At 35.9% G+C, this 24,628-nt stretch overlaps 1 protein-coding gene and 1 pseudogene across 2 annotated transcripts in view; one reads left to right on the forward strand and one right to left on the reverse strand.

The window, feature by feature from the left end:
• LOC148680587 (uncharacterized) overlaps window positions 1-858 on the forward strand; it is a 232,162-nt pseudogene extending 231,304 nt beyond the window's left edge. The window contains exon 4 of the transcript XR_015942576.1: window positions 49-858. The product of XR_015942576.1 is annotated as an uncharacterized LOC148680587 (transcript). The remainder of the gene's footprint in view (window positions 1-48) is intronic.
• A 10,179-nt stretch (window positions 859-11,037) lies between these two features.
• On the reverse strand, window positions 11,038-15,232 carry si:dkey-82i20.2 (the record flags this gene model as incomplete). Its single annotated transcript, NM_001424595.1, is given in 3 exon segments — window positions 11,038-12,645; window positions 15,091-15,137; window positions 15,139-15,232. Coding segments are annotated over 3 exon segments (1,005 nt in total). The 3' UTR covers window positions 11,038-11,716.
• Window positions 15,233-24,628: the final 9,396 nt, after the last annotated feature.

Raw genomic sequence — 24,628 nt, forward strand, 5'->3', positions numbered from 1 at the left:
CAACAGTGTGGAAAAAGCTTCCGTCATGCAAGAAACCTGGCAGAGCACATGAGAATTCACACTGGAGAGAAGCCTTTCAGCTGTAAACAGTGTAGAAAGAGTTTCAGTAAAAAGCCGCACCTGATTGCTCACATGAGAGTTCACACTAGGGAGAAACCCTACACCTGCGAACAGTGTGGAACGAGTTTAGGTAAAAAAGAAGACCTTTACATCCACATGAGGATTCACACTAAAGAGAAACCGTACACATGCACAGAGTGTGGTAAAAGTTTCCCACATAAAAGCTCACTCAAACACCACATGATAAGTCACACTGGAGAGAAGCTGTTTAAATGTGCTTAGTGTGGAAAGCGCTTCACAACTAAAGCTAGCCTCAAGAACCACATGAATGGTCACACTGGAACCATAGTGTTCACGTGTGATCAGTGTGGAAAGAGTCTCACACGCAAAGACTCCATTAAGAACCATATGAAGATTCACTCAGGAGAGGATCGTTTTAGATGCAGTGAGTGTGGAAAGGGCTTTAATTGTAAAAGAATCCTCAGCACTCACCTAAAGCTTCACAATGGATAACAGAGTCAGCAAAATTGAGGCCTTGTCCACACAAACATGGATATATTCAAAACGGCAGCTTTTTCATGTAGTTTGGCTGTTCATTCAAGTAAAGTTTATTTATAAACTACTTTCGAGAGGATCACATGCTTAGCAAAAACATGATTGACAAATTAGATCATCCTTTGTTATAAAGCAGTGTCTCACAGACAGTACTTTGTTTAACTTACTTGAAGACAGACAAGTTAACATCACAGCTGAGAAACTGCACTATTCATTGTCTTCAATAAAGTCTTCTCCATGTAAGAACTTTGGTCAGCTTACTTATTTTATGTATTAAGAGTCATCTATACATTGGCGAGCCACCCAAGAATGGTTAAGCCAAATACAGCAAAATCTAACAATGTGTTTCAACTTATTATGAACTGATCACCATATTTGTGCAGGGTTCCACACAATTCTTTCATGTTGTCTTAACACAAATTAAGGTAACTTAACACTTTTACCAAATTATTTGGACTGAACATTAAGTTGTCCCAATGAAATCTCAAGAATTGTGTTATTTCAGCACATTTTAATTGAGTAGTTTGAACAAATAAAAAAAAGGTTGTTTTTTCCCCCCGATTTTTGTTTAATGGAGATAAGATTTTTTCAGCACATTTTTAATTATTATAGTTTTAATAACTCATCTCTAATAACTAATTTATTTTATGTTTGCCATGACAGTAAATTAGACAAGTAATTGTATAAGGATGGTTTGTTCTGTAGACTATCGAGAAAAAATAGCTTAAAAGGGCTAATAGTTTTGTCTTTAAAATGGTTTAAAAAAGAATAAAAAAATGATTTTATTCTAGCTGAAATAAAACAAATAATACTTTCTTCAGAAGAAAAAAATATTATCAGACATACTGTGAAGAATTTCTTGCTATGTTTTACATAATTTATGAAATATAAAAAAAAACATGAGGGGCTCTCTCTCTCTCTCTCTCTCTCTCTCTCTCTCTCTCTCTCTCTATATATATATATATATATATATATATATATATATATATATATATAGGCTTTACATGCATAAACAAGGAAGAAGTAATACAATTACAACAATAGGATGACACAAATATAGGAAAAACAGTGTTTAGTAATGACAATTGTATTTACAGTAAGAAAAAAGTAAATAAATACAAATTAAATTAATAATAAAACAAAAAGAAATATATTATAAAAGTTTATGCAATATAAACATTCAAAGGGTACAGAATTTGGGTAAAGGGTACAGAATTTGCTGAAAAAAGTAGCTGCTTTATATATATATATATACACATACACACACACACACACAGTACTGTGCCCTGGTCAGTTGGCATTTCTGTGTGGAGTTTGCATGTTTTCCCAGTGTTCGCGTGGGTTTCCTCTGGGTTCTCCGGTTTTCCCCACAATCAAAAAACATGCAGTACAGGTGAATTGGGGAAGGTAAATTGTCTACTATATGAAAGAAAAAGAGAAAGGGGGTGTTAATAGGTTTAGATTTGGAGAAAGCTTTTGACAGGGTAGAGCATGATTTTTTATTTGCAGTTCTTAAGGAGTTTGGATTTGGGGAAAATTTTAGAAAATGGATTTAAATTTTTATACAGATATTTTAACTTGTATTAAATGTATTTTTTTAACAGAATGTCTTCAACCAACTAGATCAATAAGGCAAGGATGTCCATTGTCTGCTTTATTATACACACTGATAGCTGAGCCACTGGGATTGGCAATAAAAATCAGATAGAAGCATTAAAGGGATACAAATAGAAAACAATGACAACAGAGAAGCTGTGTATCAATACGCTGATGATACTACATCGTTGGGGATTTTAGAGCGATATTGTAAAGCATCAGGAGCTAAGGTTAATGTTGGAAAAAGTTTGAGCATGAGGGTGGGAAGAGTAAAATAAATAACACAACATATACCCTTTAAAGAAGAAAAGGAGCATACAAAAATGTTGGAAATTTGGGTGGGGATGTATTGTAATAAAGCAGATATTTTAAATTGAGAGGGTGTTTTAAATGGAACTGAGAAAAGACTGAGATTTGGAAAGCTAGAAATTTTACGTTAAAAGGAAAAGTATTAATCTTAAATGTTTTAACGTTGTCAAAGGTCTGGTTTGTGTTAAGTGTAACTGTGTTGCCTGAAGTATACTATAAAAATTTAATGATGTAGTTTTAAAGTTTTGGTGGGGAAATGGAAGAGCCAAGATTGCTTATTAAACTTTGATTGGGGAGGTAAAAGAAGGAGGTCTGGGACTTTTGGATAGTTTTTTTAAAAATGAAAACATAAACAATTAAGATTATTCAAAGGTTTTTGGAAGGGAAAATGGGTGTGATTTGGAAACGTGTGTTGAATTATTATTTGAAGAAATGTGGACATTTTATTATGGGATGTAATGTTTTATGGATGAAGATGAAGAAACGGATGATAGCAGGTCTGCCAAAATTTTATGTTGAGGTCTTAGAATCATGGGGGGAATTTTTAGAAAATGTGTTGATTATACCAAAAGCAAGGGCGCAGATTCTAGAACAACCACTTTTACTGAATTCAACAATTTTAAGTGAAGGAAATATTTTATATTTTAAGGAATGGTGAGATAGGGGATTAAGACAAGTTAAAGATGTATTATATGAAGTGATAAAAGGATTTGTACCATTACAAGTAATTGTGGATGGGCATAGGTCCTAGGCCACATTCTGTCCAGCGTTACAAGATAAAATCAGGATTTAGCAGAAGATTGTCACAGGTAGGTATTACTGTAAACGGTGTCTAGCTCTTCAAAGGGCTCCTCATCAGCTCGACTAGCTCAGTCGGTAGAGCATGAAACTCTTAATCTCAGGGTTGTGGGTTAGATCCCTATGTTGGGCATTTCTGTTTCCTCTCTGTCACTCTTTCTCAGCAAACTTTTATTAGGGTTTATATAGCAGACCTTTTGAGACACATTTCCGCCTTTCTACCACTGTAGATGACCTTTTACTAAGTCTCTGTGGTGCAATCGGTTAGCGCGTTTGGCTGTTAACTGAAAGCTTGGTGGTTCAAGCCCACCCAGGGACGAATTAAGCACTTGCTGCCTTGCAACTGCTAACACGTGCACTGGGCATAGATCCTGGGCCACATTCTGTCCAGCGTTACAAGATGAAATCAGGATTTAGCAGAAGATTTTCATGGGTAGGGAAGGTATTACTGTAAACGGTGTCTAACTCTCGAAAGGACTCCTTATCACCTCGGCTAGCTCAGTCGGTAGAGCATGAGACTCTTAATCTCAGGGTCGTGGGTACGAACCCCACGATGGGTGTTTCTGTTGCCTCTCTCTCTCTCTCTGCAAACTTTCATTAGGGTTCATAGAGCAGACCTTTTGAAACAAAGTTCCGCCTTTCTGCCACTGTAGGTGGCCTCTTGCTAAGTCTCTGTGGCGCAATCGGTTAGTGCGGTCGCATGTTACCTGAAAGGTTGGTGGTTCAAGCCCACCCAGGGACGAATTAGGCATTTTGCTGCCTTGCAACTGCTAACACGTGCACTGGGCATATATCCTGGGCCACATTCTGTCCAGCATTACAAGATGAAATCAGGATTTAGCAGAAGATTGTCACGGGTAGGGAAGGTATTACTGAAGATGGTGTCTAGCTCTTGCAAGAGCTTCTCGTCAGTCTGGCTAGCCCAGTCGGTAGAGCATGAGACTCTTAATCTCAGGCTCGTGGGTTCGAGCCCCACGTTGGGCATTTCTGTTACTTTTCTCTCTCTCTCTCAGCAAACTTACATTAGGGTTCATATAGCAGACCTTTTGAGACAAAGTTCCGCCTTTCTAACACTGTAGGTGACCTCTTACTAAGTCTCTGTGGCGCAATCGGTTAGCGCGTTCGGCTGTTAACTGAAAAGTTGGTGATTCAAGCCCACCCAGGGATGAATTAGGCATTTTGCTGCCTTGCAACTGCTAACACGTGCACTGGGCATATATCCTGGGCCACATTCTGTCCAGCGTTACAAGATGAAATCAGGATTTAGCAGAAGATTGTCATGGGTAGGGAAGCTATAACTGTAAACGGTGTCTAGCTCTTGAAAGAGCTTCTCATCAGCCTGGCTAGCTCAGTCGGTAGAGCATGAGACTCTTAATCTCAGGGGTGTGGGTTAGATCCCCATGTTGGGCATTTCTGTTGCCTCTTTGTCTCTCTCTCTCAGCAAACTTTTAAAAGGGTTCATATAGCAGACCTTTTGAGACAAAGTTCTGCCTTTCTACCATTGTAGGTGACTTTTCACGGGTAGGGAAGGTATTACTGTAAACGGTGTCTAGCTCTTGAAAGAGCTCCATATCAGCATGGCTAACTCAGTCTATAGAGCATGAGACTCTTAATCTCAGGATCGTGGGTTCGAGCCCCACGTTGAGCGTTTCTGTTACTTTTCTCTCTCAGCAAACTTACATTAGGGTTCATATAGAAGACCGTTTGAGACACAGTTCCGGCTTTCTACCACTGTAGGTGATTTCTTACTAAGTCTCTCTGGCGCAATCGGTTAGCGCGTTCGGCTGTTAACTGAAAAGTTGGTGATTCAAGTCCACCCAGGGACGAATTAGGCATTTTGCTGCCTTGCAACTGCTAACACGTGCACTGGGCATATATCCTGGGCCACATTCTGTCCAGCGTTACAAGATGAAATCAGGATTTAGCAGACCTTTTGAGACAAAGTTCCGCCTTTCTACCACTTTAGGTGACTTTTCACTAAGGCTCTGTGGCGCTACCTGGATCAGGTTCGTCTGTTTCAGCATCTCTCCTCGTCCAATCGTTGCGCTCACTCTCCATTGTGAGAATGGACGAGAGCCAATCGCCGCGCTCGCTCTCCATTGTCAGAATGGATGAGAGCCAATCGCGTCGCGGCATGTGCAAATGAATGACAACACAGCTGTATTCTGACTACGCACAGCACAATACAACAGATCAAGGTAAGTTCTTTTTGTCAACATTTAAATCTACTGATAAAAGCTGTTTTGTCGATTGTAGTCTTTTGTAATGTCACAGTCTTAGCCTCCTAACGCTGATTTATTATTGTATGATAAGAGTTTTAACAAGTCACCCTAAGTTCACTGTTTTGTGCATAGTGTTAAAGATCACGACCCACACCCTGTTTAACATTACAGACTTTTGATACGATTGCAGAAATCATTGATTTGCTCGAACGTGTGTTTAATTTAATAACTGCAGCTATATGTACATGCATATGTTCTGTATATACAGTTTGGAGAGGCATCAACAGCCCCACCCCTTGTATTTCTTAGCCAAAAACAAAATAAAGTTTACACAAAATTATAGTCTTTCTCTGCTAAATATTCATTAGCTATATAAATTGTAAGAATTAAAAGCTGTAATTGCCTGCCTTTTGTTGCTAAATGTTTATTATGTTTGTATGATGTATAACTTACTACAATGGTGTAACCATAAAATATATAGCTGCTAAATAATAATGAGTTATATGAATTATAGTTATGTATAACTAATGTGTTACAGTCATTTTGCTGTGAATAATAAAAATGTGTCTTTTGCAGCTAAATGTTTATTATTATGATTACTATTGTGTTAATGTGTTATAATTACCCATCTGATAACAGAAATGCATGCCTTTTGCTAATATATATTTATTATACTTAATAACAATTATTTATAACTGTTGTGTTGTAATCATGTACCTATAATTAATTATATTTTTATGTTTCTATTAATCAATATGTTTTTAATAATATCCCTTTACCATAGCAGAGAAATTACCTGGGAAATGTGATCTTTCTTTCACTTGTTTCAGGCTACAGTATTGGAATTAAAGCACTTGTTAAGTTTTTTTACATTTAAAGGGCCATGAAACCCCCTCGTTTCAGCAGGGTGTTTTCACACCTCTACTTTGGAAAAAGTCAGAAAAGTGGGCGTGTCCAGCTCTGTTTAGGGGGGAGTGTCAGAGGAACTAAAGTGGGAGGATGTGGGAGTGTCTATTTGGGCAAGCGCAAGTTTCAGAGTCAAAATACACACACAGGAGAAAGAGATGGTGTTTAACCTACATGGACATCTGTAGTCGAATTATTTGCCAAATTATTAAATGGTGGACTTTAACTGCAGTTTGGAATTCATTCATGCCCCTCGCGACAAACGAGATATTTGATTCGAGGAACTGCTTTAAGCGTGTATTTTTCATGCAATGTTTGATACCGCACGGCGAATGAGAGAAAAAAACCCTCCGCATTTCCCGGAAACTTAGATGCACTCGGCCGGTAGCATCAGAAAGCCGCGTGTGTTATTCTGGTCACAAAATGCGGTAAAAACCCTACACGAGGTTAAAGTTTGGTTGTGCTGCTAACATGTTTACACTCGGTGCAATAGTTAACTTAGTTCGAGACGAACAAACTGAATAAACAAAGAGCACTGGTCGCTCACTTACCAAATCAGTAGAGACAGGACAATCACCAGCAACTAGAGCCGCGTCTTTATGAAGAGAATACTACAAGCGAATCCGGATCTCAGCGTTTGCCGATGAGAACAGCACTCAGGTAAACAATAATCCTCCTTAGACACATAAATTATTGTTGTCGAGCGTCGCGTACACTGTTAATCCACACGTGACTCCAGATGAGCTCTCACACAGAGAAAATGAAAACAAAAATCCAGATAGCAAGAACATTTGGGCCAAATGTGGGTGATAGCTGGCACATGTGGCTGAGGTATGGCATGGCTCTACAGATATGGGCCAGATTATTACCATATATATTTTGCCATACATTCAGAAAAGGCGGGAATTTTCTTCTGGCTCACAGCTCCTTTTGCAGTATGTGGGCCAGTTAACAAAAAACACACAAGAGCCCAGTAAGGCTGAGCTATGGCCGACATCGGTTGACATCAACTTCTGGCTGACTTTGGGATTGCATTTGGAAAACACGTGAAACTGAACACAGGTGTATCGTTAGCAGACATCTGCCACACCACTCTTCAGTTGACAAATCTACTCTGCGAGCTTAACATTCTTCCCGCCTGTCATTTGCTTCAGGTAAGTGATAATTTGGTATTTAAAGTGATTTTACTTAAATGTTCATCATTATATGTAAAAGTTTGGACTCATTGAGTGATTAGTTATTCATTTAATTGAGCAATGCGTCCAGTTGTATAATGTTATCCTCTTTGAACGTAGTGTTTATGTAACGTTAGCACTCCAACAGTTTGCTGTTTAAATTAACGTTAACATTAAAGTTATTGCCAATTTCCAATGACCACAAAATACGGTTTATTTATTATAGATAAATATCAATTTGTGAAAATGTTCAGTCATGTTTCAGTGTGGTTTAGTAAGGTTTAAAATAGAGCGTACCCATTAGGCCTAACATGATATTGGAAGTAGTTTGGTTTTCAAAGATTAACCTATGTTGGCTCTGTTTTGATAGTTTTAACAGTTAAAAGTTCACACAAAAATGTAGTTGTCATCAATTACTCTTCCTTTATTTGTTTTAATTATTTATTCTGTTGAACAAAAAAATTATATATTTTGAAGAAACCTGTGACAATTGACTTTAGTAGTATTTGTTTTTCCTACTATGTAAGTCAATGGTTACAGGTTGACAGCTGTCTTCACAATATCATCTTTTGTGTAGCTGTGGAAAGAAACTTATAAAGGTTATAAAGGTACACATAGTAACTTATAAAGGCAGCATAGTTCCAAATAAAGGTTTGGAACTTTGTGTACTTTATTACACATTCAGCTATAACAATGCTAATGCGAAACACAAAGGCCATGCCACATAAGTGTTTAGGAAAATAGGAAAAATGAAAAATTGAAAAAATAAGTCAAGTGGAGGCCAGAAGATAATGATCTAGTAACTAGTGCTTGGGTTATTGTTTACAAAACTGAACACATTCGATTTGCAGAAAATTTTGCAGACAATTTATTGCAATTATTTGAATACTATATATAATAGAAAATATATATAGAATTTGAATAAATATTTAAAAATGTAATAGATTACATGTATTTAGTTTCACCACACAGTTTAGCATTTTGATTTGTATTGCAATTTTGATCATATTATTTTAATTCTTTTTCACTGCAGGTGCTGTCAGACAGAATCCCCTCACTCCCCTCACTGAGCATAAAACATAAATATTTCTGTGAAATTCAGTCTACAAAATGTCCAGTCTATAAAGAACTTTCCACTGCTTTTAACTCGACCAGCAGCTTGTTCAAGCACTTGAACAGGAAATATTGTAGGACAATACTCGTCACCAAGGACACTGGCACCCAGAAACACGGCGGCCCAACTCAACCTAAACAGGCTAAATTGGATTTTTGTGCAGGATCAGGAGTGAAGTTAACTTCTGAATATGAAGAGAAGTGTAGCTGCTTATGCCATTCACATATCTCATCTTTAGTGTGCTAGATCGCATTGGGATTGCGTATTGTGAGCACTCTCATTTCCCAAGTTCACCAAGTTAAAAACCACGAGGCACACGGCAAGAACTGATGGATGAGCTTTAGGCTATGTGTGGATTCTACATTTCTGTAGTCTAATTACCTCAGACAAACTCAGAACCCGCAAACACTGCAGTGTTTTTTCATACTACGGGTGTCGGTGGTTACAGGAATTCAGTTTTCTTCTAAATGTGTTATTTTGTGTTAAAAAAGAAAAAAAGACAAACAGGTTTGGAAGAAGTGAATGATGAGAAAATTGTAAGTTTTAAGTTATAACATTTTTTTTTTTTAAGAAAATGATTCTGTTCATTAAGTCGACATTTAAAAAATGTAAAAAGAAAATTGTTTAATATTTATTGAAATTGTAAATAACTGATTTCTCATTGTATGTAGTGTCAAATGAAATAATTACTCCAGTCATTGCTTTTATTACTATTAACATTATTAATAATTAATATTAGAGTGATTTCTGAATGATCATGTGACTCTGAAGACTAGAGTAACGAAGCTAAAAAAAATCATCATTAAAATTACTGAATTAAATGATTAAATAAAATGATAAACTGCTTTTGAACAGTTATTTTACAGTGCAATAATATCTCACAATTTTACAATGTGTTCTGTATTTTTGATTAAATAAATACAGCCTCGGTGAGCAGGAGAAGCTGATTTTAAAAAAGTATAAGAATCTGACAGACCCGAAAACTTTGACCAGTAGTTTGTGTTGAATTTTTTGTGTGTATTATATCATCTTTGCATCAAATATATGATATTTATATTTATCTAACAATAATTTCTATTTTTTATTTTTTACTTTGTATGTTGTAAAAATGTTTTATAATTCTTTATTTGTCCACATTTTGTTCAGTAATTGTTTTATCTGAATGTTATTTGTATTGATTAAAGTAAGTTTGATTGTAATTTTTGTTGTGTAATTTACTCAGTTAATATATGGGGTCAGCCACTTGTGGGCCACATAAGGGCATAACAGAACTCAGCCTTACTAATCTTGAATACAAGGCCCATATCTGGGCCACATAAAGAATGTATTACTTGGCTCAAGCTTGGTGGAGTTGTGGCACCACTTTGGTTTAGGTCTGGCTAAACAGATGTGGGCCAGTTCTGGGCCGGGGAACACTAACTGATCTGGGCCACATCTTACCTGTTCATTTGGGCCAGATCAGGGCCAAAGGAAACTTGTTGACTAGGTATGTACTTTGACATCCCTACAAGACTCTCTGAGATGGTATTTATTATATGGGAGCTTTGTCTGATTTGTAGGTTGCCCTTGGTCCAAAAATTGACATGCATACAATCTAGCACGAATTGTGTGACCATTCCCAAACTTAATGTACTAAGTATGGAGTGACCTCTGTGGTGGTTTTACGTCATTTTACGACCCATATAAGATCCTTCCCACTTGCAACGATCGTAACCACCACTATAATCTCCATGCCCCTTTGTTTTATGAATGATCATGCAGAAGCATCACAGATAAAGCAGTCTAGGGAGAAATGGAACACCCTTTCATCCACAGTGAAACCTTGTCTTAGTGAGGAAACCTCCTCTGCAAAATCTTGGAGATATTGGTTAGGGTTGCGAGGTTTGCTTTTTCCACATAAGACACCGATGACAAACATATCCCTTTTAAAAGGATTTTTTCCTAAAATTGGCCAAATTTGCTCCTGTGAGCTTTTAAATAATATCAGTCCATCAACATGCTTCCATATTCCAAAATAGGCACACTCTCCACCAACTACTTTTTTGACTTTACGTGTGTGTGTGTGTGTGTGTGTGTGAAGTCTTCATCAAAGTTCTCACACATTTAGGAAGTGAGGGGATTTGTTTACTTAAAGATTTTGAGTAGGCTGTTGGCTGCATTTTGTGTCAAACCAGACTCTACAACCCACGTATATACAAATATTTCATATTTGTAAAATACTTCGGATACAAACATCTGTCTGATAGTTTGTAAATGTAAATATTAGATGTAACTAATGAAATCAAATGAAAACTGCAATACATAATTAGAAATACTGTGGTTTAATGGTGTTCAAACTTAACGTATATTAGGACATTGATGATATACAGTATGACATGTCATTATTATCATCAGCAATGAGGGGTCGGCAGCAGCGCACTCGATTGGTTTGCAGTTCATTCAAACAGATCTATATCCTGAATGTAAGACCGATTACCAAAATGACAATCCCTAACATGTTTGTTTAGTTTATTGCAGTACCGCATCCTCTCGATTTTCTTGCTCTTCTCCAGCTTGACCTTTCTATGGCATGTATCTCTCTTGCGTTATGTGTCTTTCTCAAGTTGTCTCGGTAAGTGATACTTCAAAAATGGCGCAGGTGTGACGTCACACACAACAAACACACGTGACTGATAAAGACCGATAAAAGACCGTTAAAAGACGGACGTTTAAATCTTCAAGTGTTCAAAGAGTTCCAATTTCAGTAATTTGATATGTATTGAAGAGTTCACACTTGTTTGGCTTGCTGTCTCAAGAGAGAGCCTTAAGCTCCGCTGGACAAGGCCTTAATTTTGAGGGCTCTGCTCCCCATTGCAAAGCTTCATGTGGGCGCGGAAGCTTCTTTTATGTTTAAAGCCCTTTACACAATCACTGCATCTAAAACGCTCTCCTGAGTGAGTCTTCATGTGTTGCTTAATGGAGTCTTTGCACGTGAGACTCTTTCCTCATTGATCACATGCAAACGGCTTTTCTTCAGTGTGAGTTCTCATGTGGTGATTGAGTGTGCTTTTATATGGGAAACTTTTCCCACACTCTGTGCATCTGTAAGGTTTCTCTCCAGTGTGAATCCTCATGTGGATGTGAAGGCTTTGTTTTCGAGAGAAACTTTTCCCACACTGTGTGCAAGTAAAAATTCTCTCTCCAGTGTGTGTTCTCATGTGAGCTTTAAGGTTGCCATTATGCTTATAACTCTTTCCACACTGAAGGCAAGAGTAAGGCTTCTCCCCAGTGTGAATTCTCATGTGCGCTGCCAAGTTTCCTGTATTATAGAAGCTTTTTCCACACTGTTGGCATGTGTACGGCCTTTCTCCAGTGTGAATTCTCATGTGCTGTGTAAAATTTTCTGTAGTATAGAAGCTTTTTCCACACTGTTGGCATGTGTATGGCCTCTCTCCAGTGTGTGTTCTCATGTGGACTGTAAGGGTGCCATTTTGCTTAAAACTCTTTCCACACTGAGGGCAAGAGTAAGACTTCTCCCCAGTGTGAATTCTCTTGTGTGCTGCAAAGTTTCCTGCATGATAGAAGGTTTGTCCACACTGTTGGCATGTGTACGGCCTCTCTCCAGTGTGAATTCTCATGTGCGTTTTAAAGCTTTGTTTTTTACCAAAACTCTTTCCACACTGTTCGCAGGTGTAAGGTTTCTCCCCTGTGTGAACTCTCATGTGAACATTAAGGTTTGGCATTTGACTGAAACTCTTTCCACACTGTTTACAGCTGAAATTACACCTAGATTTGGATTCTTCTGGATTTGGATTCTTAGATTTGGAACTTCTGTGTGAAGTCAGTGTGGGTTTTTCATCAGTCATCATGTCTTGATGTTTCTCTTCGATTTCATTCCATTGATGGGTCTCCTCTTTCAGCACCATCAGGTCTTAAAAGAAAAAAAAAAGAAGTTAACTTTAGTATGAAGACACAAAGCGACAAGCAGGAAATTGATGTTTCATCCAAAAATTATAATGACCATACTATTTGCTCTGTCATGTGGTTTTAAACATTTTTAATTTTTTTGTTGTGAAACACAGTAAGCCAGTAGCGTTTTTTTTCCACAATATATTTTTTTTGTGTACAACAGAATCAAGAAACTCATAAAGGTTTAAAACCACAAAAGGGAGAGTAAATGGTGAGGCTATATTCATTTCCGTGTCAACTATCCCTTTAAATGGTTCCTATTATGAACTTTTTTTTTTTTTTACAAAATGTAAAATAAGTCTTTGGTGGTTCATTCTGCTGTGGCGACCCCTGATGAATAAAGGGACTAAGCCAAAGGAAAATTAATGAATGTACTTGTGCAAATGCTTAATGCCACTTTTGCTGTAAACTGGAGAGATGAGGATATGGCAAAATGACATACTTTACTGCTTGTTTTCATTCATTTCAAGAGTTCACACTTAGCTGAGGATTGATTATAAAGCTTGTTTGGCATGCTGTCTCGAGAGAGAGCCCTGAGCTCAAAAGATCCTCTTTTTAATGTCTGGGTGAAAAACAAAAATCTTTTGCCCTTTGAACACAATATATTTTCTTTTGAGAAACTTTTACAATATTTTGGAGCATGTCAGGCTAAATCATTCAAATGAATCATTGACTTCTGCTGTCTTTATTTGTTCAAAAACAATTTAAAACGGCATCTTTGGATATCTTATTTGCTGGAGATACTGTTGTCCTAAAAAACTTAAAACATAATAAAAAAATAAATCAATAAATAAAACTTACATATACCGTAAAAACGATATAACAGAACATTTTGGCAGTTTCAAAACCTTGACTTTTCCAAACTGCGGTATACTTTGAAATTGGTTATCGTCCCATTTTGACATAATTTAAACCAGGGTTGCTGGGTCAGTTGTCGTTTGTGTGGAGTTTGCATGTTCTCCCTGCATTTGCGTGGGTTTCTTCTGGGCGCTCCGGTTTCCCCCACAGTCCAAAGACATGAGGTACAGGTGAATTGGGTAGGCTAAATTGTCTGTAGTGTATAAGTGTGAATGAGTGTTCGCGGTTCATTCCGCTGTGGCGACCCCAGATTAATAAAGGGACTAAAGAAAATGAATGAATAAACCAGGGTTACTGCAGGTTTCACCAAGTTAAATGTAAAGCTTTAAGACCATTATGAATGAAATTTTAGACTCAAAAAGGGCTAAAGGTTAAGGAATTTTTCAAATGGCCCAGATGGAAAAGATTTGTATTTGCCCTATCAAAACTAATTATAATTGAATATATTTATCAATACAATAATGAATGAATAATAAAAAATACAGTTCTTTAGATATTTCTTAGCAAAAGATTTTAAATTTAGTGTAAAAACAAGCAAGCTTTACTTATCCACACACTGTTTTTCAACAAACTTTCTTTAAAAAATAAATAAATAAAATAAAAACAATGAACAAAAGTTTTAAAACTACAAAAAACTAAATTTATGCACAAAAATCTGTCCAGGTCATGTCCTCAGCAGTAAATACATTGAGCACGTTTAAACAAATGTTATTGTAAGGAAAATAATTAAACCATTATGATAAATAGAGTAAAAATTACCTTTTTGAATAAAAAGTTGAAAGTGTTATTGAGATAAATTGTTGGTGATTGTATGGGTTTTGGCCAGATTATGAAGCAAAACACGAACAAAGGAAAATGAAGACTTGTTTAAAAAAGATTTAGGACCTACAACACAATATTTCAATATATTTAAGACTTTTTAAGGCCAAAAATTTATTTTGGAATTTACGACATTTTATGACCCAGCGGAAACCCTGATTAAACACAATAGCCCTGGTAATTAGTTATGATAATAATGATGTAATTCTAACTCAGATATTATCTGTGAGAACTAGTAACAACTACTAGAAACAAGTTTAAACCCATAAAGAAGTTGAGAAAAAAGGGAATCATGATCAAACGTGACATATACAAATGGAAAGTACCAAGCCAGCACCATCACTGTAAAGGCAGATATCTTTTATGAGAATACTGTAGGTCAAATATCCTCAGCTCAGTTAAACTTTTATTTATTAATTGTTTTTGTTTGTTTATATAGCGCCAGTGCTCAAAGACACTTTACAAACAGTACAAGAACAAGAAAAGCAATAACCTTAAGAAGGTAGAGAAAATGGAAGACTAATAATACATAAAGTAATGACAAAATAAATGAGAACAAGTAACAAGAGAGAAACTCATTCCTGTCTTTCAATGAGTGCTTATGTGCATTTAGGAGAACTAGGCAGCACACTCAGGGCTGCAAGATGGATTATATTTAGTGTTCTTATTATTAAAATATATCTGAATGAGGATCAAATGACTGAGTTGGTCGTTGAGAATGAAAACTAACCTGTTTGTTCCTGCGGATCTTCCTGTTTGACTGTGAATGTTTCTTCAATCTTCACTCTCCTCTTTAATAAACGCCATCTTTATAACAGTGTGTAGATCAGTCGCTTCAGCAGCAGTTTTCCTCTGCGTTTGGACACTTTATTCTGTGTAAAATTAACAAAACAATAAAACTTTTTAAAATGAATAAAACAATGAACAGAAACAAAATGACTTCTCTTCAACACTTGCTTCAACAGTTTCTATGAGTTTATATGAAAGTAATTTAAAAAAATAAATCAGTTAAGTCTGAGCAAGAAACAATAGCCACAAATGAGCTGATTAAAACTAGTACTCTATCTCTTATTTATAGTGATGTAAACTTAGAATGGAATGACATTATGCTATTTAATAAATTAAACCTTCATTAAAACACACACTTTTCTGCTACTTTATTCAAACAATAGCCCCCAGTGAAATAGTACTATGTTGTATAAAGGGTTAAATAATATTGTCAACAGCAGGAACTTAATTTATCATCGGGTGAAAAACCAGAGACTTTAATCAATCGTTTTCTTCTTCTTTCGTTTTTATTTGGCGGATCACATCAGTTCTTGTGCATTACCGCCACCTTCCTGTAACCTGATTCAGAGACTCTACTCTGTTCCCATAATCCCTTCCCCTAACCTAGTGAGAGACTTCGCATCCGCCAGCTCTGCGTCTCCAGCTCTTCTGACTTCTGTTCACTCCTTCCACTATGTCAGGTTCAGAAAATAACTCCCTCCATCCCTGCCTTAAACTTTATAATTTTACATTAAAATAATTCTAATGATCATATCTTATTAATCAGTCCTGTGTCTTTCAAAAATCTAAACAATGCAGTGCACTTATGCCTTCCTACCTCAGGATTTAATAAAAATTTCAATGTAAACTCATAATTTCCTTCTTTCTTGACTTCTTCCAATAACTTCCTTCTTTCTTCATTATACCGCTCACAATGCATGATCACATGTTCAGATTCATTTTTCCCACACTCACATAGACCTGTTCTGTGCTGTGCCATTAACTTCATTGTACTGTTAAGTCCAGTATGCCCAATTCTTAATCTGGATAATATAGTATCCTCTATCCTTTTTCCACTCGAGTGCCTCCCTTTACACAATTTTGGCTGAATATTGTACATTTGCCTTCCATTCTTTCCTGCTTTCCATTGGTACTGCTGTTTCTCTATTATTTGTTTCTTTATTATTGCTTTAACTTCAATTCTACTGTAATTCACTTTCATTCCTATATTATCTTCCATCGTAGCTTGCTTTGCCATTTTATCTGCAGCTTCATTTCCTTTTAATCCCACATGAGCCGGCACCCACATGAACACATAGAGGTAAAGTTGGTTTTATATTCGCAAATTCAGACTTTACCCTTAATAATATAATTTCATAAAAGTATTTTTTGCCAAATCTAAACAGCGAAATCACTATCAAAGTACAACATTGTTCACAGTCAAATAAAGAGTGTTAATGTTGTTTTCAAGTCATAGCTGCATGCTAATTCAGATCAAATATTCAAAGTAACATGGTAAACAATATAGAGACTTCTAAATGAACGAATGTGCGAATATAAAACCAACTTTACCTCTATCATGAACACTAGCTTTACTTTTTCTCCTTTTAATTTATACAACTCTTGTAACATTTCAATAACCAAATCTTGCCTACAGTCTGAGTGTTTTGCTTCAATGCTTAAAAGAGCAGAAATACAATCTGAGCAAACTAAAACTTCCTTAATTCCCGCATCTTTCACCCATTGTAATGATAAACTTATTGCCAACGTTTCCCCTTGTGTATAATAATAATTTGTTTAAAATCCTTAATTTATTTTTTCTATATTAAACTTTGAAATTACATATGCTATTCCTAGCTGGTCATTATCTGGATTTTTTTATGCATTTGAAAAAAAAAAAACATGTATTCTACAATCAATCGCTTTATATCTGTGTAGAAGCTTTAAAACAAACCTTTCTCCAATACAGCACAGGAGCGGCGCAGCCTTATGACGTCACAGGACACGCCAAAATAAAAGTCATTTTTTGTTTAGCTTTTTTGCCACTTACTGTTGCAGTCATGACTTATTGATACATTTCTCCATCGTTTTCCACTTTATCTCTCTCTCTCTCACATACACACACACTGACACACTCACAGATATTCAGTATTTGAAGTTGTTTAAATAATCTGAACATTTTTAAAACAATTTTGAAAAACGTTTTCGGGTCATTGTCACTATAAAGTGCATAGGGACATCAAAAAAATTATATTTTTGATTTACCTACATTGTTGTATTCATTACAATTTAGGCTGTAAGAAATGAATGTTGGTCAAGCTCCTCCACTTTTTACAAATAACATGTAAACAGAAAAACAGCAAACAACCCTCAAATTGTGTCAACCCTGTCATGGACAAATTCATAGTATAAGTGTATTTTCATTGCAGTGTGATTTTTAAATGTGTCTTTTCAGAAAGGTCATGTGTCCCTTTACCAGCCCAACTTTTTAGATTCTAGAAAAAAAAGTATTTTTATAATAATGAAATAATGGACAAAACATTGATTTCCAAATAAATTATGTAATAATTATTTTCAAAATAAAACCCAAGATCTAAATTATTTTGTCAAACTTTTCAACAATATTAACTTGTTGGTTTATTAAGAAATCACACAAGATATATTGCTGAGGTTATAAATAATTATTTATTTTTTTTAATATGACTGGAAAACAAGATGACAGGGTGGACATGACAGGGTGGACAAAGGCTTTTTTATTTTTATTTGGTGAACTAAATATGGAGGAACATTTGAAAAACAACAGGTACAACAATAAATATTAAAGGGTTCGTATAAAAGGATTGTAAAGGTTTTCAAGAATTCAACTGTTTTCAATAATACTGCAAACCACTGAGCCACCATGCCGCCTCATCTGTTATCAATTAGGTTTTAGCAATATACAGATAAAGCGAAAATAAACAATTATTGTCCTTCAAATTAAACTAAATTTGCTAATGTATGTAAATCTTTATATTGTTCATTGTACTGGAGGAGTGAAGGGAATGTTGGAAGCAACTCAAGTTAAACACCTTAATAATACTGTTTTATTTTTTCAGAGTAAGGTAAATAATTAGATTACAGATCTTCACATAAATCTACAAATACTCAGGACTGTAGTTTTATTTCAATCAGTCAATGAGCTTCATTATATGGACTTTAAAAGGATATCCTTTGTAAATACTGAGACAGATATTGCCAAAAGGTTTGTATTGTCCATTTATGCATCTACTGGTGTAGTGTGTGTGTATGTGTTGTAAGTAAAATAAAAACATTTCCTAATTAACAATAAAATAGTAAATAAATAAAGTATTAATAACAATGCATATGTCCGCCCTGTCAAGGAAGGATTTGTGACTGGACAATCACATGAAGACATTTTTGGCAACAGATATCATTTATTAAACACATGCTGTTCCTGCAGCTGGTAAAGTGTTTCCCTATTTAAGCTCTTTGTACACAGTTTAAAAGCTTTATTTTAATCTCTAAATTAAAAAAAAAATGAATATTTTACTCTGACATGGTGGACATGTTAAGCTTGTCAACAATCATTTTCAAACACAATATGAGGAAAAATAGCAAACATAAGCGTAGATATTTACTGTGGGCACATCAGATGTTTAAACCTCCTCTGAAGAAAAGCAAAATGGACACAGGGATGCCAATGAGTACATCAGAGGGGTCTTAAAGGGGCATTTACCACATCATGACAAGGTGGACAGCAAACTCAAGGACACATGCAAAACGATTAATAATATTATGAAATAAAATAAAAGTTAGTAAAATGACTTTTTTTGTGAAATAACTTGTTAAAGACAATAAAAATATTTACAAATCTTTTTAATTTGATCTAATTTATCTACTTTGTAGACTCACTGAAGTTGGCTCAGCAGTGTGTGGGACATGGCAAAACCACATCCATTCAATGACAGAATATGGCAAAAATTGACAAAAACATTTTAAAACACTCATAATTCTACCTGCATGTGTGTAAAAGTTAAACAATTATATCAAAACATCAGAGTTTCATCATTGTGCATTATGCCCATAAAAACCTTACTATTTTGATAAATGTGGTTTAATGAAGTGTAAAATGATAGTATAAAATTATTTTCTTCAATAAATACATTTTAAAAATGTGTGTGTATGGCCCCTGACTTTATTCACAACACTCAGTGTGGCCCTTACTAAGTTTAGATTTGACAGCCCTGGTTTAGTGGATTTAGTCAGAACTGAGTTGTGGGCAGCTCATATGCAAGCTATTGTTTTCAGTCATTCTTCTTACACTTGATACAGTTAACTCACACTGTATACAGAAAGTACATTCCCTTTAATTTTGCACTTAAATATTGCTGGTTAGTTTTGATGATTGAGTTTTTTTTGTAGATTAAGATTTGATACTTTTTTTGGTGCAACCAAATGTTTGCAGCTGTTTCAACTGTCAAATAGGCTTAGAACTGTTCAAATGTTTTAATAGTTATTTTTTCAACCATGTACACAGTACAATTATTTGACAAGTACATAAAGTAAAACAATCACTTTAATTGTTCACTGAATGTTACCCTTAAATAGTGAAAGTTTTCTTGATTTTTACCAACAACTGTTTGTTTACATTTAATTGTACAAGTTGCATCTACCCTGAAATAAATGTCTGAACGATTAAAATGTGTTCCTATAGAGATAGTTCACTAAAAAAAGAAAATTTACTCGCTATTTAATCACTCCTCAAGTGTTTACAAGCCTCTATGGATTTATTTCTTCTGTTGAACACAAAAGAAGATAGTTTGAAGAAAGCTGGAAACCTGTTACCATTGACTCCCATAAAAAAAAAAAAAAAAAATTCTATGAAAGTCAGTGGTTACAGGTTTTCAGATTTTTTAAACAATCTTCTTTTGTGTTCAACAGAAGAAATAAACAAGTTAAGAGTGAGGAAATTGTCAATTTTCATTTTTTCTTTTGGTGAATTGTCCTTTTGAGTTTGTGTTTCTATACAGTTGGGTGTTGCATTATTGTCAACCTTTCACACAGGCCATAAGTGAAACATTTGAACAATTTTCCAACATTGTTTTATTGAAATGGTTTTAATGTGTTTGTTGCACCACATTGTAATGTTAAGTTAAATACTCATGCATTAAACAACACAACCTCCATATATTGTGTCAAATGTTTTTTGTGGAGAATTCAAGATGGAGTAGGCTACTACACTGAAAAAAAAAAATTATTTATTGGATTTACAAAAAGTGGTTGCAAACAAATTGTGTGGGCTGAATTTAAACAAACAAATTAAGTTAAACATGACTAAATTTAATTTGTTTGTTTATATTCAGCCCTTAGAAATTGTTTGCATTTTTGCTTTGCATTTTTTTTGGGCCAATAAATAATTTGCACATAAAAGTCTGCTTTAATTTAAAAGAAAATTCAAAACTTTTAAAATCAATTTCACTTAAAGCTCTGTAGTGGTGCAAAAGCCTGACAGCTAGTGTACCATGTTAAAATTATTAAAGGTTCATTTAGCATGTATAGAAAAAAACATGAGGAATACTGTTCTAGCATTTGTTTGAAGCAAAAATGTACTACTTAAGTTGAATATTTAATAAAGAAAATACCATAAAAAAATCAGTTTTAATAAAATTTTTTATTTCAGGTATAACCAACACAATCTCACAGCAATTCGTAACTTTTTGATTTAGTGGCTAATTTATATTAATTTTTATGATCTAATTCGTACAATTTAGTACGATTTGCTCATCCCCCAATGACGGTTGGGTTTAGGGGTGGGGTTAGGTGCCACACCTCCTTTTTAAAATCTTACAATTTCGTACGAATTAGCCACTAAACTGGCAAAATGTAAAATACTTACATTTTCTCGTGAGATCAGGCTGGGTATAACACAACATACAGACAACATATCAGTTTACCTGTAAAAGCCTTTAGTTTATATTTTAAATATACCTCCCCTTTATACTCTTTTAAGGTGAAACAAATGAAAATTCTATTACTTAAAACTGAACAGTTTAAACAAAATTATTTTACTTTTGAATAACAAGACTATTTCTTCTTAAACTCGCTTCCTCTGTTTCATTTGCATTTAGGTTAGGTCTGAAAGTAATGACAGAACACCACAGAAGTGTTTAAAATCATGCAAAAATGTACTAATTAATGTAGATGGGAAAGATGTTTAAACATTTAAAAAATAGTCATAAAAAATATTTATTTTTGTATGAAGTGCATCTTGATGCATTTTTATTCTTATCTCATCTAAGCCTGCTGGCCGTCTTTTGCACACGAGGATGGGATGGTCTGGAACAAATTATTCATTCTTTCAGAAAACACAAAGTAACATCACTGTAATTGTGTGTCATCACACACAAAGAACTATATTAGAGGTTATTCACTTTAGCTTGAGCACTGTCGGACAGACAAGGGATCCTGAACAGAGCCAATATGGACAATTAGTATTTTTTAATAACTATAAACAATTTTTTGAATAACACATCTTTGCATACAAGACTACTTGTTAGTGGTAGATAGCTAACACATGAACATTTTTAGCCTATCAAAAAAAAAAAATCAGAATTTATTTAGCATATAGCATGCTTTAATTGATACATGTATGGTTGTTTAGCCTGCTTTATCATAGCAATCTATGTGTGTGTGTCGACCTGCTCTCTGAAACATCTGGAATTCTCTATATTCATTATTGAATCCTAAATTTTCAATATTGCATTACACTATCCTTAAACACAACAGTCAACAGTAGTAGTTTAAGTCATAGTGTATATGTTTTTGAAGTTTTTCCCCTTGTCAGTTAAAAAGTCCAATAACTGAGGAGATTGCATATAATAATTTGAGAGATTTAAAGGAGGGAAAGCTGTCCCGGGGGAGAGCCCTAAGCTCATAAGATCCCCGAGCCCTGGGCTCCCTTCTGCAAGTAGGGTGTGAGGGGAGTTTGAGCTCAGGTAATTCTTGATAAACTCCCCCGACTCGTTTCTGTTCAACTGACAGATATAGAGATGGCTAAAGAGAGCTATATGGCTTACTAAGAGCTCGACTATGGTGCCAATGTAGAATGTTCAGTTTAATTAGATCGGACTGTGGGAGGAACCTGGGGAAAACCTACGCGAGCACAGAGTTAATGAGCAAACTCCACACAAAGTGTTAACCGGTTCAGCAAACTTTAACCTGTAACATTCTTGCTTTGAGGCAACATTGCTAACGACGGGGTCACAGTCTTTTGGATGAGACGTTAAACCGAGGTCCTGACTCTCTGTGGTCATTAAAAATCCCATGGCACTTCTCGTGAAAGAGCAGGGTTGTAACCCCGGTGTCCAGGCCAAAGTCCCTCTATCGGCCCATACGATCATGGCCTCCCAATCATCCCCTTCCACCGAATTGGCTCTATCACTGTTTCTCTACTCCACCAATAGCTGGTGTGTGGTGAGCGCACTGGCGTCGTTGTCCTGTGGCTGCCGTCGCATCATCCAAGTGGATGCTGCACACTGGTGGTGGTGTGGAGAGACCCCCCTCATGATTGTGAAGCGCTTTGGGTGTATGGCCATACACAATAATTGCGCTATATACAATAAATACACATTACATTACATTACAATCTAGAAGGAGGGGGAGTAGGGGTGGGAGGGGAATTTCTCAAGACAAAGATAACCGAGGTAAGAAACTCTGGTTATTTATAGTGAGTTAGGAATCATCTGATTGGTGAATTATGTTAGCTAATGCAGGACCAGTTGTGGACAATCATAAACATGTGATCCTCTCGAAAGTAATTTATAAATAAACTTCACGTCAACGAACAGCCAAACTACATGAAAAAGCTGCCGTTTTGAATATACCAGTGTTTGTGTGGACAAGGCCTCAATTTTGAGGACTCTGCTCTCCATTGTGAAGCTTCATGTGAGTGTTGAGGCTTCTTTTATGTTTAAAGTCTTTTCCACACTCATTGCATCTAAAATGATCCTCTCCTGAGTGAGTCTTCATGTGTTTCTTAATGGAGTCTTTGCGTGTGAGACTCTTTTCACACTGATCACATGTGAACACTATGGTTCCAGTGTGACGATTCATGTGATTCATGAGGCTAGATTTGGTTGTGAAGCTCTTTCCACACTGAACACATGCAAACGGTTTCTCTCCGGTGTGAGTTCTCATGTGGTAATCAAGTGCGTTTTTACATATGAAACTTTTACCACACTCTGTGCATGTGTAAGGTTTCTCTCCAGTGTGAATCCTCATGTGGATCTCAAGGTCTTGTTTTTGAGAAAAACTTTTCCCACACTATGTGCAAGTAAAAATTCTCTCTTCAGTGTGAGTTCTCATGTGGACTTCAAGGGTGCCATTTCGCTTAAAACTCTTTCCACACTGAGGGCAAGAGTAAGGCTTTTCCCCAGGGTGAATTTTCATGTGTGCTGCAAAGTTTCCTGCATGATAGAAGGTTTGTCCACACTGTTGGCATGTGTACGGCCTCTCTCCAGTATGAATTCTTCTGTGCACTGCAAAGTTTCCTGCATGATAGAAGGTTTGTCCACAGTGTTGGCATGTGTACGGCCTCTCTCCAGTGTGAATTCTCATGTGGGTTTTAAAGCCTTGTATATAACCAAAACTCTTTCCACAGTGTTCGCAGGTGTACGGTTTCTCCATAGTGTGAACTTTCATGTGAACGTCAAGGTTCTGCTTTTGGCTGAAACTCTTTCTACACTGTGCACAGCTGAAAGGCTTCTCCCCTGTGTGAATTCTCATGTGCACCACAAGGCTTCCTGCATGAAAGAAGCTTTTTCCACACTGTTGGCATGTGTACGGCCTCTCTCCAGTGTGAACTCTCATGTGGGTTCTAAAGCCTTGTATATAACCAAAACTCTTTCCACACTGTTCGCAGGTGTAAGGTTTCTCACCTGTGTGAACTCTCATGTGAACATCAAGGTTTGACTTTTGACTGAAACTTTTCCCACACTGTTTACAGCTGAAATGACATCCAGATTTGGCTTTCCGAGGTCTTCCACGTGAAGTCTTTTTAGTCAGTGTGGGTTTTTCATTAGTCATTAGTTCTTGGGGTTTCTCTAACTGCTGTTTCTCCTCCATTTGATCAGTCTCTTCTTTCAGCACCACCAAGTCTAAAAAAAAAGTGAACTTTAGAATGAAGGCCCAAAGGAACAAGCATGAAATGGATGTTTCACCCACAAATAAAAAATGACCTTACCAATTACTCTGTGTTATGCAGTTTTGAACTTTTCCTTTTTTCTGGAACACAAAGTAAGCCAATCTCTGCGTTTTCATCTTCTTTTGAGTTCAACAGTATCAAGAAACTCATAAAGGTTTAAAACCCACACGAGGGAGAGTAAATGGTGAGGCTATTTTCATTTCTGTATCAACAATCCCGTTTAAAGGGTTCTTATTATGAACCTTTTTACAAGATGTTAAAGGTTTTGGCTCAAAATAAGATCAAATACCTTGCAGAA

The sequence above is a fragment of the Danio rerio genome, chromosome 4, assembly GCF_052040795.2.
Source record: "Danio rerio strain M-AB ecotype USA chromosome 4, GRCz13ab, whole genome shotgun sequence".
Classification (NCBI taxonomy): Eukaryota; Metazoa; Chordata; class Actinopteri; order Cypriniformes; family Danionidae; genus Danio; species Danio rerio.